Here is a 14,500-nt window from a genome sequence, read left to right on the forward strand (position 1 = left end):
TTTTGGCCTTTTCAAGTTTTTAATTAAAGTGTGAAATGTAATTAACATGAAGATCTCCCATCCATTACCATTAAAGCCCATGTCGTCTACTAGGGAAGCGACAGGCTTCAACATCTGGTGTTTATGTGGTTGCACCCTGGGTGTTGGGTGATGGGTCAACTCTGGCCTAAATCTCAGGTCCCTTGGCATGCCTCACTGTGAACCTCACCCATATAGAATAGAATGTGCATATACAATGTTGGGGTAATGAGCCAACTCTGGTCTAAATCCAAGGTTCCATGGCATGCCTCACTGTAGAACCTCACCCATATACAATAGAATGTGCATATACAATGTTGGGGTAATGGGCCAACTCTGGTCTAAATCCCAGGTCCCATGGAATGCCTCACTGTAGGACCTCACCCATATAGAATAGAATGTGCATATACAATGTTGGGGTAATGGGCCAACTCTGGTCTAAATCCCAGGTCCCATGGAATGCCTCACTGTAGGACCTCACCCATATAGAATAGAATGTGCATATACAATGTTGGGGGAATGGGCCAACTTGGTGTGCCTCACTGTAGAACCCATAAAGCCCTACATTACAACAAATGCTTCAACTTTCCCACAGATTGCATGAGTTTGACCAGATGGTGGCAGCAGTGAGGGAAGGAATGTCGTTCGTGATTCCCGTGCCTTTGTTATCCCTGTTTACCGCAAGTGAATTGGAAACCACGGTTGGTTTGTTGATAATCTAAGAATAATTGGTATTGTTGTGTTGTTCTGTTTAAGTTTGTGTTGTGGTTTCTTGTTGGCTAAACACTCAGCCACCATTGTGGGTATATATGGACAGGACACTCAATGGCAAATGCTCCAACCCAGTGGTCACTTATATGTTGTCTGAATTATCAGCTATACATAAATAACAATCACCCACGAAGTTACATACGTGGTAAATCGTAAACGGACATGTGGTGTATGAAACAGAACACTTGTGTTGCGTTATAACAACTGTCGTTACCCCGCCATGCGAGGATAAATAAATACATTTTCTTCCATTTCCCCCAACAGTTATATTTTTAATGATATAACGATATCTTGTATGTTAATGTACTGTATCTATATATTCCATACACCAGGTATGTGGAAGTCCAGACATTCCCCTTCACTTGCTCAAGTCAGTCTCCACATGCAAAGGTATCTCCCCTAATGATGAACTCATCCGATGGTTTTGGGAAACGCTTGAATCTTTCTCGGACGAGCAACGTTCACTGTTCCTTAGGTTTGTGTGGGGGAGGACACGACTCCCGAGGTCAATCGCTGATTTCAGGGGAAGAGACTTTGTCATACAAGTAAATATCATGTTGGGTTTATATATCATATAGTTTTGTTTCCTATTTGTTGTTATTTTGTTAAGTAAATAGGATGTTCGGTTTTTGATCATCATTTTAACTTTCTGTTACTTCTGCTACCAGGCATAGTACAAACAATATATCAATGGCTCATCTGGTATAAAAACGTATAGTGTATTTCCAACGTTTCGTCTGCCATACGGCGAGACTTCATCAGGGAATGAAACGAAACAGTTACCGTCTCTTCCTTACAGTGCCCTTATCATTTTAACCATTTATTTTTATTTTTTTAAACGAGTAATTGGGATGTGGAGATATGGTATGCATGGTGTGCAAGCATGTCTAGCCATGGGATTGTTTAAATAATATCCCCAACACTTGGTCTTATGATTTATTTTTATTCTATTTTGGGTGAGGTCCTTGTTGAGGAACTGGAATATAGATAGATTTGGCCCAAACTCTGGATTTTAAACGTTACCCACCAAAATCAATTTCATAAGCTTGATAAATTTTTCAAGTTTACTGAAACAGCGTTCCTTTAGTTGCAAGACAATATAAACCCAGATTGCAATAAATTGAATTGCTTGTTATCTAAATTACCTTTTAGTTGTGAAAGCTCTGGTCTTACAAAACCAGTCCTGCCAACCCTTAACTAATATCCCTTGCAACTTATTTATGTAGGTTGCCTGTCACACTTGTCCTTATTATACCACATATAGACAGATACCTTACTACGGTTACCCTAAACAGGTTCCTGACAAGTACCACCCACCAGACCATTACCTCCCAGAGTCCTACACATGTTTCTTTATGTTGAAGCTACCAAGATACAGTTGCAAGGTGATTCAAGTTAAACAATAAGATCATAGTTCGCCTTTAAACAATAAGATCATAGTACTGATGTGGTGCAGTGGTAAGAGTGTTTGTCATGGGTTTAATACTTGATGCTGCTACCATTTTGGTGTATGTGTCCTTAGGCAAAACACTTAACGCATAACAATATATACCTATATATAACTATTATAACTCTTGTTATGTGAGAGTAAATGAGTAAAATTTATTCGTTCTTTTATACTTCCTATTTAAAAATTCTGTGTTTAAAGATAAGTTAAACGACGCGATAACTTATGAGATTTAAGCCATAGTTGGCCTATTTCTCCTTGGGACTTAACTTCGAACTTACAATTCAAGTCAAACCAACTTTATATTAAACAGCCTGTATTGGAAGAGAAGTTAAAATACGCGATCCACTTCTGCAAGTCAATTGACACAGATGATTACGCGAGGATTGATTTGCTTGACTTTGATGTCATGGATGAAGTGTCGGCTGATGTTCTTACCACGCGTGCCGCACGTGCTGCACAACAGCGCCGAAGTGTCATCGAATCAAGATTCGGATTCGATTTCTCAAGTTCGGATGAATCGTTTAACCCAGATGAAGGTTTCTTCAGGTTGTCAACATCCAGTGAAACAGAGAGAGATTGGGAAATGCTGGTGTAAAATATAAATATAGTAGGGTGGGGGTAGATAGGACAATTATTATATCCTTATTGTATACCAGTGTTAATTGTTTTAAACACGATCAGGTTATTTGGATATTATGTGCTAAAGGTGTCCTATCTTTCCCCACCCTACCATACATTTCAAGGCCTACTATATCTCCTTTCAACAATATTTATTTTATTTCTTATTCCTTTTGTACCAATAATTGGACAATATGTTATTTACTTCTCTTTCTTTGTTTTGAAAGTGAGGAATTAGACAAAAATGTTTTGCAACTGTATTGCTTATTTTAACCAATGTGCTGAATTCAAATTGCCTGTTTTGTGAAGTTTTTGAAACCAGAAATGTTGTGTCTCGTAGTATATTTAACTGTGAGATTTGGATAAACACATGAATAAATAATATGTGGAATTCACAGTCTTGAAATGCGGCGGGGGTTGATAGGTCTAAAGAGAGAATGTAGAATCTCAGAATGTGCCTACATGGCCAATTCACGATCTGCGGCAGATATTTTTTGTACTAATAAATGAATAAAACTTACTTCATCCTCGCATGGCCGAAAAACGACAGTCGTTATAACATGGGTGTTTATACACCTCGTGCCAGCTTTAAGTTACTATGTGTTTTGCTTTGTGGGTAATTCTTTTGGGGGGATTTTTTCATCTTTTTTTATGTATGGCTGATAATTTGAACAACCCATTAGTGAGCACTCGTGTTTTAACTGTTTTAGTTTCTCACCCAGGGAGAATAGACGATATGTAAAATGACCGGTGAGGTAAAAGGGGTGAATTATATTTATGTTGCGCCGCAAGTGGATATATTGCAAGGTCTACATCCCGTGTTTGTTTACAAACTTGCACAAGATGTTGTTGTCAAAATTGTATGATGTTTTAGCAAAGAAAATGCGGTTAATTTAAATAATGGATGGGTGGTTAACTTGAATCTAAGTACTAATCAGATTTGGTAAATCGTTCGTTTATTCTGACAGATTTTTTATCAAAACAGTGAAACAATTTGGTAATTCTAAATTTTAATTTTGCCGCAACACACAAAGCTATAATGAGAATTAATGAAGGGGTGTTTGCCTAATATCATGGTGAGTATTTTTGTTTTTAACTAATATAAATGGTTTGTTAAAGGGTTCGGAGTCTTTTTAATTTTGTAATACGTTAAAAGTCATTACTGATATGACACGTTGACAACCGTTATAGTTTAACTACATTTTTAAAGTAATTCAGTTTAAAGTTGAGGTTATGTAGTAGTTATGCATATTGTATATGTATCGAATATATTCTTTATTTAATACATCTAAACACCAATCAGGTACAAATTTACTAGAATAATATTTTTATTGCAATAATAATTTGTCAGATTTGAAAATATGCTATGTGTTTCATTTTGACTTTAATGGTTAATGTGATACTTCAATAACACGTTAACACGGTGGTTCTGGTATAATATCTCAGTGTGTTTGTACAGGCACAACACATGTGACCTATATTGTGTTTCACATTATGTTGGTTTGAATAACATTGTATGCAGTTTGCCAATCATTAACTTGATTTAATATCAATGTTTGTCATATATACCCCAAGTCATACAGGGCAGATCTGGCTTATATATGTCAGTGTATTAATAATACTGATATTTATATCTGGGAGATGATAAAGTGTTTATTAATCAATGATATAAGACAGACAAGCAGACATGAATCTTATATTATATCTGCTATATTAGATTACATTATATTGAAATATTTTATGTACATTTATTGTTTAATCTTTTTATAATTACAATTTTTAATACTTAAGTATCCTAAATTGTAAACAGAATGTATATTTGTAATTTTTATATGTTTGCGGTTATTACATGCAATACCAACCCCCTATTTTACATTACATTCATATTATATAGCAAGGATAGTCTTGTAAAGGGTTGACATATCAGTAGTATAGAGGTTTTGTGTAGAACCATGGAATGAGTCAAGTGGCCTTTATGACTTCACTGTGTTGTTTATTACAAACAAACTTAACACGCTTGTTTAATCTATGCCGTTATATAGGGCCATTCTATTTGTTGGGGTAATAGACCAACTCTATCCTAAATTGTAGGTCCCCTGGCGTGCCTTGCTGTGGGACCTTTAGTTTAGACCTTGCCCAGATAGAATATGACTAATTGACTAATGTTATTATTTATTTATTATTTCAGTTAGGCAGAATGTTTCTTTTAAATCTGGCTGCAGTATTAAGATTATTGACTGTAAAATATTGGTGTAAATATTATAATATGAAATTATAATATTATAAAACACCCATGTATTAACATTATAGTAGGAAATCCAAACATATTAGATGATATATATTGTTGTTTCAGGGAGCCAACGCTTCAGCTGCACTAATGAAGGAAATAGGAATAGATCAACTGCCTGCTAATGAGAGATATTTTGGTTTGCATAACGTAAGTTTATGTTGTGAAACTTCCATACATGATACATTGTAGCAGGATATGTGTCCATGCATTGCTATGTATAACAGTGTAGGATGTTGAGTTTAATCAATAACCCATGTCAGGAGCTTTCACACACAGTGTTTTCAACTAATATTGCTGATGTATCTACGTAAAATATGATTGTCATTTAACACAGCCATGATATGCAGGATAATTTCAACCAATCTTTTATCATTTCCATATTCTTATAAATGAATGATATGATTTCTTTCTAGCTATTCCTTACTATCCTCCTATAAGTTATTAATGTGGAATAATAAATCTTAATGTATGTTTAGCCATAGTTATATCTCCTGAGATAATTATGGCTTTGAAACTCATATTTAACATACACACTAAATTGCTCCATCCATGTTTTCATTCCCTTTTACTGTCCTGTTTGGTAGTAAACAAAAAATGTTTACATAATTAATTATATAACCTTATCATAAAGAAGCGGCGTTAATACCCGATCAGGAAATATGGGATAATATGACTTTAACATTACATGTCTTACTCCACTATATCACATAGAGTTATACCAAAATACCGATAACCATAATACACCATACATGTGGGACATATACAGACTTTTAGGTATGCAGCTACAAATACATGGAACATGGGCATCCAGGGCTTGTCTGCAATATATATCCATCTAACCCCGGTGTAACTTGTATGTTTTTTAGTTTGGGAACACATGTTATTGTAACTCAGTCCTTCAAGCTTTGTTCTTCTGCCCACCATTCCGCGAGAAGGTTCTACAATACAGATCCCAACAGAACGGTAAACATGGTTGGAATGGGAAGAAGGATAGCTTACTTGCTTGTTTGTGCGATCTCTTCTACAATATATCGAGCCAGAAGAAGAAATGTGGGGTTTTGCATCCGAAGAAGTTTATTGCTCGCTTGAGGAAAGAATATGGTCAGTTGAATGATTGAATGAATGTAACTTATTTATTCACATAGGAAATTAACAATAACTACAGCGGTGCGGCTTTGAACCCGTATACTCTGTTCTCTAACTACTATGCCACTTGGGGTAATGGGACAACTCTGGTCTAAATTCCAGGCCTATGCCATGCTTTGCTTCAGGACTTCACCCTTATAGAATACAATTACTGTAGCATGCTCCTAGAAGTTATTTATATAAAAACCTCAAATATATTATGCGTGGCAGAATCAGAAACATATTATTTTAATGAGTGAGGCCTGCCGGTAGACCTAAGATTTAGGTCAGAGTTGCCCCATTACCCCCCAAATGTATATTTATATTCTAAACTATATATTTAGTTAGTGTTTAACATATGCTTGTAATTTTCCCACAGAATCGTTTGACAATTACGCCCAACACGACGCCCATGAATTGTTCAACCACCTCATTAACTCTATACATATTGTTCTGCTGGAAGAGAAAACTGCAGAGAGGGAAAGAAGGAGGTTGTTGGATCAACAAATATCATCGGGGGTTTCAATTAAGAAGGAAAGACATAGTTTCTTCTCAAGAATGAAGAAGGAAAACAGGTGAAGTGATTATATGTATGCTTCTTTAACAGTGGCCACCCCATGTTTGGGCGCATATGTTTATGGTAATGGGACAACCTTTTGTGGTAATATTATAAGCTAGAAGGATGCACAATGTGATTGTGATGCACCCACAATTAATTAATGGATTGTGTTGGAGTAATAAGCTAACCCTGGCAAAATCCTAAGTTCTCGTTATTTGCGGCCTCAGTTGACCGACCAATGTAGAACATGCGTTGTTTTATTGAACATACACCACAATCGCATGTACATTATATATAATTGTATGTTAATCAGGCATGACTTGCCCAATAACTTATCAGCGATATTATGCATTCAGATCTTCCAAGAGCGTATCAGGTACTCCGGAAACTGCTGGATCAACATCCGGGAGTTTGGAAGCTCAGAATGAAGATTCCTCTTCGTCAGCTGCCATGTCGGAGTCCCCACTTCCAACCGATACAGAATCATCCACCCATGACCATGAGAAAGTGAGAGAGGAGCAAGAGCAGGAGGAGGAGGAGGAGAAACCTTCCAAGCTTGGGTATTTTGCCAGAAAGAGGAAAAATGCGAAAAAATCCACGGACTCGAAACCTCCGGAAAACGGTGACTTACCGAGGACACCTACTGGTCAAAGTGAGGATGGATTAGATGACATGACGACGTGGATTCATGAAATATTTCAAGGAACTTACACAACTATCACCAGATGTTTGACGTGTGAAACTGTAAGTTGCATTGTTTACATTTAGGCAAATAATCCGGCTAAAAAGGGACCATTATTGTCATTGGTAAGGCCCTGGAGCAAAGCATGCTAGGTGGGGTTATAGCCATAGTGTATAACCAGAAGTCCAAAACACCTATGTTTTATTCTATATGGGTGATTACAGTGAAGAATAGAGTTGGCCCATCGCACCAACAAGAATGTTTGAAGAACATATATTTTTTAACTTCAATCTGCCAATAGATATATAGTTTAAGATATAGGAATAGTAGGATACATAATGCATTACCATACCCAGGTAAAGAACAAAGATGAAGATTTCCTCGATCTTTCCGTTGACATCGAACAAAATACTTCAATTTCAAACTGTTTAAGGTGAGATATTTAATACACTTTATGTTTTAAAGCCAAAACTTATACACCTCATGCTCGCTGTCAATGTATTTATACACCTCATGCTCGCTGTCAATGTATTTATACACCTCATGCTCGCTGTCAATGTATTTATACACCTCATGCTCGCTGTCAATGTATTTATACACCTCATGCTCGCTGTCAATGTATTTATACACCCCATGCTCGCTGTCAATGTATTTATACACCTCATGCTCGCTGTCAATGTATTTATACACCTCATGCTCGCTGTCAATGTATTTATACACCCCATGCTCGCTGTCAATGTATTTATACACGTCATGCCCGCTGTCAATGTATTTATACACCTCATGCTCGCTGTCAATGTATTTATACACCTCATGCTCGCTGTCAATGTATTTATACACCTCATGCTTGCTGTGTCTAATATCTAAGCAGCGACACTCTAGTTTCAATAAAACACCCAATACATTTTTCTTCCACACACAGAGTATTCAGCAACCAACAAACATTATCGGGCGAACATAAATATTCATGTGAAGTTTGTAGAAGCAAACAAGAAGCACAGATTGAGTAAGTTTCGTTCATTTATTCAACTCAGATATTTTGGCCAATTGATAGTTTAAACATAATTCTACCTCATTAATAAACCCAATACTTGGATTATATATGTATATATGGAATAGCCTATACAACAAATCAAACTTGGTATTTTTACTGTTGTATGATTAATACCCCAAAGAAGTGTTAAATGTAGAAATAAAGAGCACTGAGCCTTGAACCCTGTACCTTTTGGTCCAGATGCGAGCGCTGTCACCAATATTCCACTGTGCGTACTAACAACTATGTTCCATTCATAGAATGAGGATCAAGAAACTCCCCACCATCCTTGCTCTGCATTTGAAGAGGTTTAAATATTGTGAGACATTGAACAAATACACAAAACTCACATACAGGGTTGTTTTCCCTTTCGAGTTACGTTTGTTAAACACGACAGAGGACGCCGATAATCCTGAGCGACTTTATGACTTGATGGCTGTTGTTGTTCATTGTGGATCGTAAGTGTTATGGCTGGGCTGTTGGACGTGTATGAGTTTTATTTTTTCCAATGTGTGCCAGGCTTTGTAATTTTTTAACTAAATAGGGGTGACATTGTTAAAACACAATTACACTCATAGTTGTCAAACATAGGGAACCTCATTGATTAATGTGGTGAATGCAATATACTTTGGCTCTGCTTGTTTGTATAGACACCTAACAGCAGGGTAAAATCTGGTTTAAGGTGTAAAATTGGGGTGCTCGTAATATTGTGATATTTTATAGATGTAACACAAACCTAAGTATTTGTCACCAATATATCTGCATTATGATGTCATACACTGTATTATTATGTTAACAGAGGTCCTTATCGAGGTCACTATGTGTCGATTGTGAAGAGTCATGACATGTGGTTATTGTTTGATGACGATAATGTAGAGAAACTTGAACCAAGTGGAATGGAGGATTTCTATGGAGTAACTGCTGACAAGAACTCTGAATCGGGATATATTCTATTCTATCAAAGCAAGGAACAGTAGCAGTGATGCGCAACCGATTTGCAGCGGAAAAACATCACGCAACACTGGAGATAGGTGGTGTTAAGATAATACTGGAGTTTTCTAATGGAGACCAACCTATCTAGAGAGAGGTTATTCCACAAGTGTGTTAGTTTCTTACAATCCATACTTCAATACTTTATCCCATCATTAAAGTTTAAAAATATCTTAATTTAAACACCCAGTGGCACAGCCAGAAAAAAATAAGGGGGGGCGTTTATTCAAAAAAATTTCAAAAATATATATATTTTTTGGGGGGTTTAAAGGGGAGGGTGCGACACCCTAACCCCCCCCCTGGCTGCGCCACTGTAAACACCCATTTGTGCTGAAGTGGCTGTTATTTCATTTGTGCTCAGTGTAGATTTAGTCTTGGCAAACTTTACAGCGAAATCATATTTTCTTTAGTGTAATAGTAGATATATAGTATGATGTAGCTTGGTTTAGACAACTGTGTGCTGTTAATCATAAACCAGTGCTTTTCAACCCTTTGAAACTGACACCCAAATATAAACATAACCTAATGGCAACCCACAATTTTAGCTAAAAGTAAGAATAAATATTTAACTTTTATAATAACGTTGAAATTGCTTAGCAAACCACTGTAGTAGGCAACCCAATGAAATGGTGACCCAGGGGTTGAGAAGCACGAACTTATATCTCGCTTCTCCAATCTCCTCTTAATAACACAATGATAACTTACATCTATTAGCAAGTTGTGACCTTTTGAACCCATGTGATAGCTCTGTTAAACCCAGGTTCAAACAACCAGCTGAAGTTCATATCATACGTAGCAACATGCTGTGCTTATCCAGGGTTTATTATTAGTTGTACTAACGTGGGTAATATGGCATTACCTGGCTAAAACAAGTTGTTTACAATTGTTGTGTTCAAGTGTTTACGATACATTGGATTGTGGTTTTAAAGGGCTCCAATGTCTTAAACATACAACATTATTTGTGTTGAATATGTTTTGTTCCTTACCCTAAGAAAACCATATTTGAGTCTTAATTCCTCTTATTTACAGCAAATACCATGTTTTCTTATATAGATACCATGTTGTGTTTTAAATAGCTTTGGTGCTGTATTGTGTACATAACCACGCCCGTGTATGTTCCTAATTCATTGCAAATGAAATATAATTGCTCTGTTTAACACTACAAAAACTACAAAAATTACAGCATATCTAAAAGCGATAAAAATGTTTATCTAATGTTTTTTGTTTTTATGATTGCCTTGCAATTTTACCAAAATTGTTGAGTACTCTGTTTAACACTACAAAAACTACAAAAACTACAAAAATCACAGCATATCTAAAAGCGATAACAAATTTTAACCTAATAATTTTTTTTGCCTTAAATAGTTGTCTTTTAATTTTGAAGAGATTTGTAATTCACCCATAGTGGCCAGCTGGCACATTTGTGAGACATTGTTTTTTGGCGCGTATGCTTTTAAATCTAGTCTCCCGCTTGGATTAAGCAGTTTATTTTTACTTCCCACAACGCCAGTGTCATTCACACATTCTTTAAAAAACTCCCCGTTCAATCTTTTTAATTCCGCGATCTCTTGCGCCATCCTCTGGTGGCCAAACGCCTCAACCTTTCTCCATAAGGTGGCGTTAAAGTGATCGAACAGGAATGCGTCTGCTTTATTCCAGTTTCGGATTTTCCGCCTTAATTGCTCTGGTTGTTCCGGACTTTTGCTTTTTCTAGAATTTAATTTCAAAGAAACGACGTCTTTAAGGTCCCAGCACATTAAGTCCTATAAATAAACATTAATTAGAGTTAGAATTTTAAGTATATGTACGTTACATTAAAACTAGGCAACACTGCAAAAGATATACGACTAGTCAGGATTTTAGTTTTGTCGAAGTTTTGTTGATGTTCTGTGCGATTGACAAACAAGATAGCAGGCCAGGGACTTGGATTTATGTCAGAGTTGTCCTGTTACCCCATTTTAATGGTAAGACCTATCAACACTTTAACTGTTTGTTATAATTCGGGGAATATACAAGTTTAATTAATCTACATATGATTTCCGTTGGTAACTTGCATGTGATAAACTGATATCTACATTCATACAATCTAAATACTTAGCCTGTATAACAAACAGTAACTTTGTTGGTGCCGTTTACAATTTCTTTTTGATCACACGCTCAAAGTCATTTTAATTTTACTTCCAATTTTCGGGTCTTCTCGTTACATTATGCTATTACATAACTTTTGTCCTGTGGCAAGGCACGCAGTGGAAACCTTTTGACCCACCTTAAGTAAAATAATTGACTCAATGAAATGGTCAGATATCATAACAAGATCAAACTCTTGTTCAATTCTTTCGGCCGCCAGTTTCAAGTAATTTGCCTGTTCATTCATATTCGAAAACCCCAGATCATAATATTCAAGGTTTTTTCCAATAAACCAATAAGCTCCTTAGAAAATATAAGTAATAACTAGTGGATGAATGTTTACATGTAATTAAAGCAAGATAACAGGAGGTTCTAGTTTGACTGCTGCTACCATTGTGGACTTGTGTGTGTTTTCGCTTTTAGGGCATTACATTGCCAATTTTAACAACCAATAAGTGGTCACCGGGTTGGAGAAATGTTTGATAATATTTAGTATCACTTGCTCAAGGACGTTCCCACCCACAGTGGTAGCAGCATTGAGGTTTAAACTCGGTATCCTTACAGTTACAAAGCGAGCACTCTTAAACTCCTGCAATGCTGTGCAAAAGCAGCATTTGTAGGACAAAATATAACTTCTGAAATAGCCCCACCACCCAAAAATAAATATGTTCATTCCTACATACCTTTCCCACCCCGGTTAATACGGCTTGGCGCATCGTCCAACCAAATCTCCAAGTTTTCCCTCGAACTTGAAGGAACGTTGTGAAAAAAATCCACAAGGTCATAAAAATAATCGAATATCGATTCAAACATTTTCCCCGGCTCGCGTAGGATTGTCACGTATTTTGCAACATGACGCGGCAATATTTTATTAACTTGCTTTGAGTTGAACCTAAAAATTAACCGTCACTAAAGAAATAAATAACTCTCTGCCGCTCTTGATAACATGTGTATATAAAATAGGGATGTGCCGAGCCGAGCCCGAACTCAAAAGCTCGTGCCCGAGCGTCTCCTTTTTTGACGCTCGGCGGAAAACTGGGCCGAGCGCCGAGCCTTATGCTATTGCTATAATGTTGCACGCGAGAGCGAAAAATATTAAAAATGAAAAAAGTGAAGCTACTAAAAGATAACGAGACTAGTCAGCGTAGCTTTCTCTTTAATTATTTTTCGTTCGTTGTGAATTTGCTCTCTCGCAAGTAACGAATCGCAACGTCAGCGAATTTGCCGGTATCGAATTACAGCCGGTGACCAATTACACGAGCGCCCACCCAATGTTTCCGTATCTAATTTTAAATAAAAAGCCAAAAACTCTAAAACTTTTTTATAATGAAATAATATAAACTGCTGCCATGACAGCCCCCGTTTCCGCAAACACGCACGCAGCCAGAAAGTGCTAAAACACGCGTTGCATTCAATATTACACTTCTTCGCTTGGAATTCAATTGTTATGTCACTTGTCCTATTGTAACGTAACTATTAATTATGACGTTTCATAATATAACAATCGGGAGGAATGTGCCCACTTCTAACCAACCATGAGATCAAACCATCGTGTATGAGCTTCACATGTTTACGCTGCACCGGTGTAGGAAATAAAGGAAGACGCATGCGGTAGCATACATTTCACACCTAACAAGCGAAGCAATCGTTGTGAATTTATTCTCGTGAAAAGAGACGTAATGAAACTCTGGCTCTCGTGCGGTGCCAACAAACGATGTTTTTTTGGCTTCTGTCTAAGCTCGGCCGGGACGATACTTTGTAATATTATATTACAATTTCTGTTGGTTCCAATTTACTAAAAGGGTCGCTCCTCGCTATTATATTTGCATTTATTAAAATTCACATAATCGCGATTTACCTGCAACAAAAATTATACACAAACTACAGATCGTATGGAAGCGAAGAAAACACGATTGTTTTCCAACAATCTCGTTTGTGATGTAACGATCGTAATGGTTTATTAAAGTTATTCTGACATAAATAATCGTTAGATTATCCACGATGGACATGCGTGAAACTTGCACCAATGTTTTATTTGTTTATATTAATTTAGATACGTCCTTTTAATAATGTAATATTAGTTTTAATTTACTGGATAAAGTAGAATACATATTAGTGTGCAAGACCAATATCTAAAGCGTTTGTATCGCGTCAGAGTTAACGTTGACTGGACGTAAATATCTCTATGACAGTCAGGGGCGCAACCAGGGGGGCTGTTTTGCTGTCATGACAGCCCCCTTTTCCGCAGACACGCACGCAGCCAGAAAGTGCTAAGACGCACACACGCGTTGCATTCAATGTTACATTCATTCGCTTGGAATTGAAACAAATTTTCGTTCAATTGTTACGTCACTTGTCCTATTGCAACGTAACTATTAATTATGACGTTTCATAATATAACAATCGGGAGGAATGTGCCCACTGCCCAACCAACCACGAGATCGAAACATCGTGTATGAGCGTCACATTTTTACGCTCTGCGCCGGCGTAGGAAATAAAGGAAGACGCATGCGGTAGCATACATTCCACACCTAACAAGCGGAGCAATCGATGTGAATTTATTCTCGTGAAAAGTGACGTAATGAAACTCTGGTTCTCGTGTAGCCAACAAACGATATTTTTTGGCTTCCATCCAATCTCGACCGGGCAGTACTTTGAAATATTATACTACAATCTCTGCTGGTTCCAATTTACTAATAGCGTCGCTCCTCACTCTTATATTAGCACTTCACCTAAAAAAATCACATAATCGCGGTTTATCTGCATATAAAGCAGTGGTTCCCAAACTTTATTTACTCGCGTTACACTTTTAGGTTCATGCAACGTTCTCGAATTTC

The 14,500-nt window shown here is 36.9% G+C and overlaps 4 protein-coding genes and 1 long non-coding RNA gene across 5 annotated transcripts in view; 3 read left to right on the forward strand and 2 right to left on the reverse strand.

Annotated features, from left to right (window-relative positions):
• The window catches only part of LOC113475623 (E3 ubiquitin-protein ligase HERC2-like), a 13,455-nt gene extending 10,203 nt beyond the window's left edge, over window positions 1-3,252 (forward strand). Inside the window, exons 14-17 of the mRNA XM_026839994.1 lie at window positions 614-719; window positions 1,122-1,334; window positions 2,085-2,174; window positions 2,550-3,252. Coding sequence (XP_026695795.1) covers window positions 614-719; window positions 1,122-1,334; window positions 2,085-2,174; window positions 2,550-2,834 — 694 coding nt within the window. The 3' untranslated portion in view covers window positions 2,835-3,252. The remainder of the gene's footprint in view (window positions 1-613; window positions 720-1,121; window positions 1,335-2,084; window positions 2,175-2,549) is intronic.
• A 559-nt stretch (window positions 3,253-3,811) lies between these two features.
• LOC100175951 (ubiquitin carboxyl-terminal hydrolase 46-like) lies at window positions 3,812-11,009 on the forward strand. The gene is made up of 9 exons (XM_002120580.5): window positions 3,812-3,933; window positions 5,211-5,294; window positions 6,014-6,248; window positions 6,652-6,847; window positions 7,188-7,575; window positions 7,870-7,946; window positions 8,436-8,519; window positions 8,807-9,004; window positions 9,346-11,009. Exons 1-9 carry the CDS (start codon window positions 3,907-3,909, stop codon window positions 9,521-9,523), a joined length of 1,467 nt encoding a protein of 488 aa, XP_002120616.1. The 5' UTR covers window positions 3,812-3,906; the 3' UTR covers window positions 9,524-11,009.
• Window positions 10,373-14,500, reverse strand: part of LOC100181418 (galactosylceramide sulfotransferase-like) — a 13,515-nt gene continuing 9,387 nt past the window's right edge. Inside the window, exon 6 of the mRNA XM_026839991.1 lies at window positions 10,373-11,802. Within this exon, the coding sequence (XP_026695792.1) occupies window positions 11,737-11,802 (66 nt within the window). The 3' untranslated portion in view covers window positions 10,373-11,736. The remainder of the gene's footprint in view (window positions 11,803-14,500) is intronic.
• The window catches only part of LOC100178982 (galactose-3-O-sulfotransferase 3-like), a 14,997-nt gene continuing 11,052 nt past the window's right edge, over window positions 10,556-14,500 (reverse strand). Inside the window, exon 5 of the mRNA XM_026839992.1 lies at window positions 10,556-12,555. Within this exon, the coding sequence (XP_026695793.1) occupies window positions 12,339-12,555 (217 nt within the window). The 3' untranslated portion in view covers window positions 10,556-12,338. The remainder of the gene's footprint in view (window positions 12,556-14,500) is intronic.
• Window positions 11,394-14,500, forward strand: part of LOC113475622 — a 14,134-nt gene continuing 11,027 nt past the window's right edge. The window contains exon 1 of the long non-coding RNA XR_003397379.1: window positions 11,394-11,500. This is a non-coding gene — a long non-coding RNA (uncharacterized LOC113475622). The remainder of the gene's footprint in view (window positions 11,501-14,500) is intronic.

This window comes from Ciona intestinalis, unplaced genomic scaffold (genome assembly GCF_000224145.3).
Source record: "Ciona intestinalis unplaced genomic scaffold, KH HT001092.1, whole genome shotgun sequence".
NCBI classification, from domain to species: Eukaryota; Metazoa; Chordata; class Ascidiacea; order Phlebobranchia; family Cionidae; genus Ciona; species Ciona intestinalis.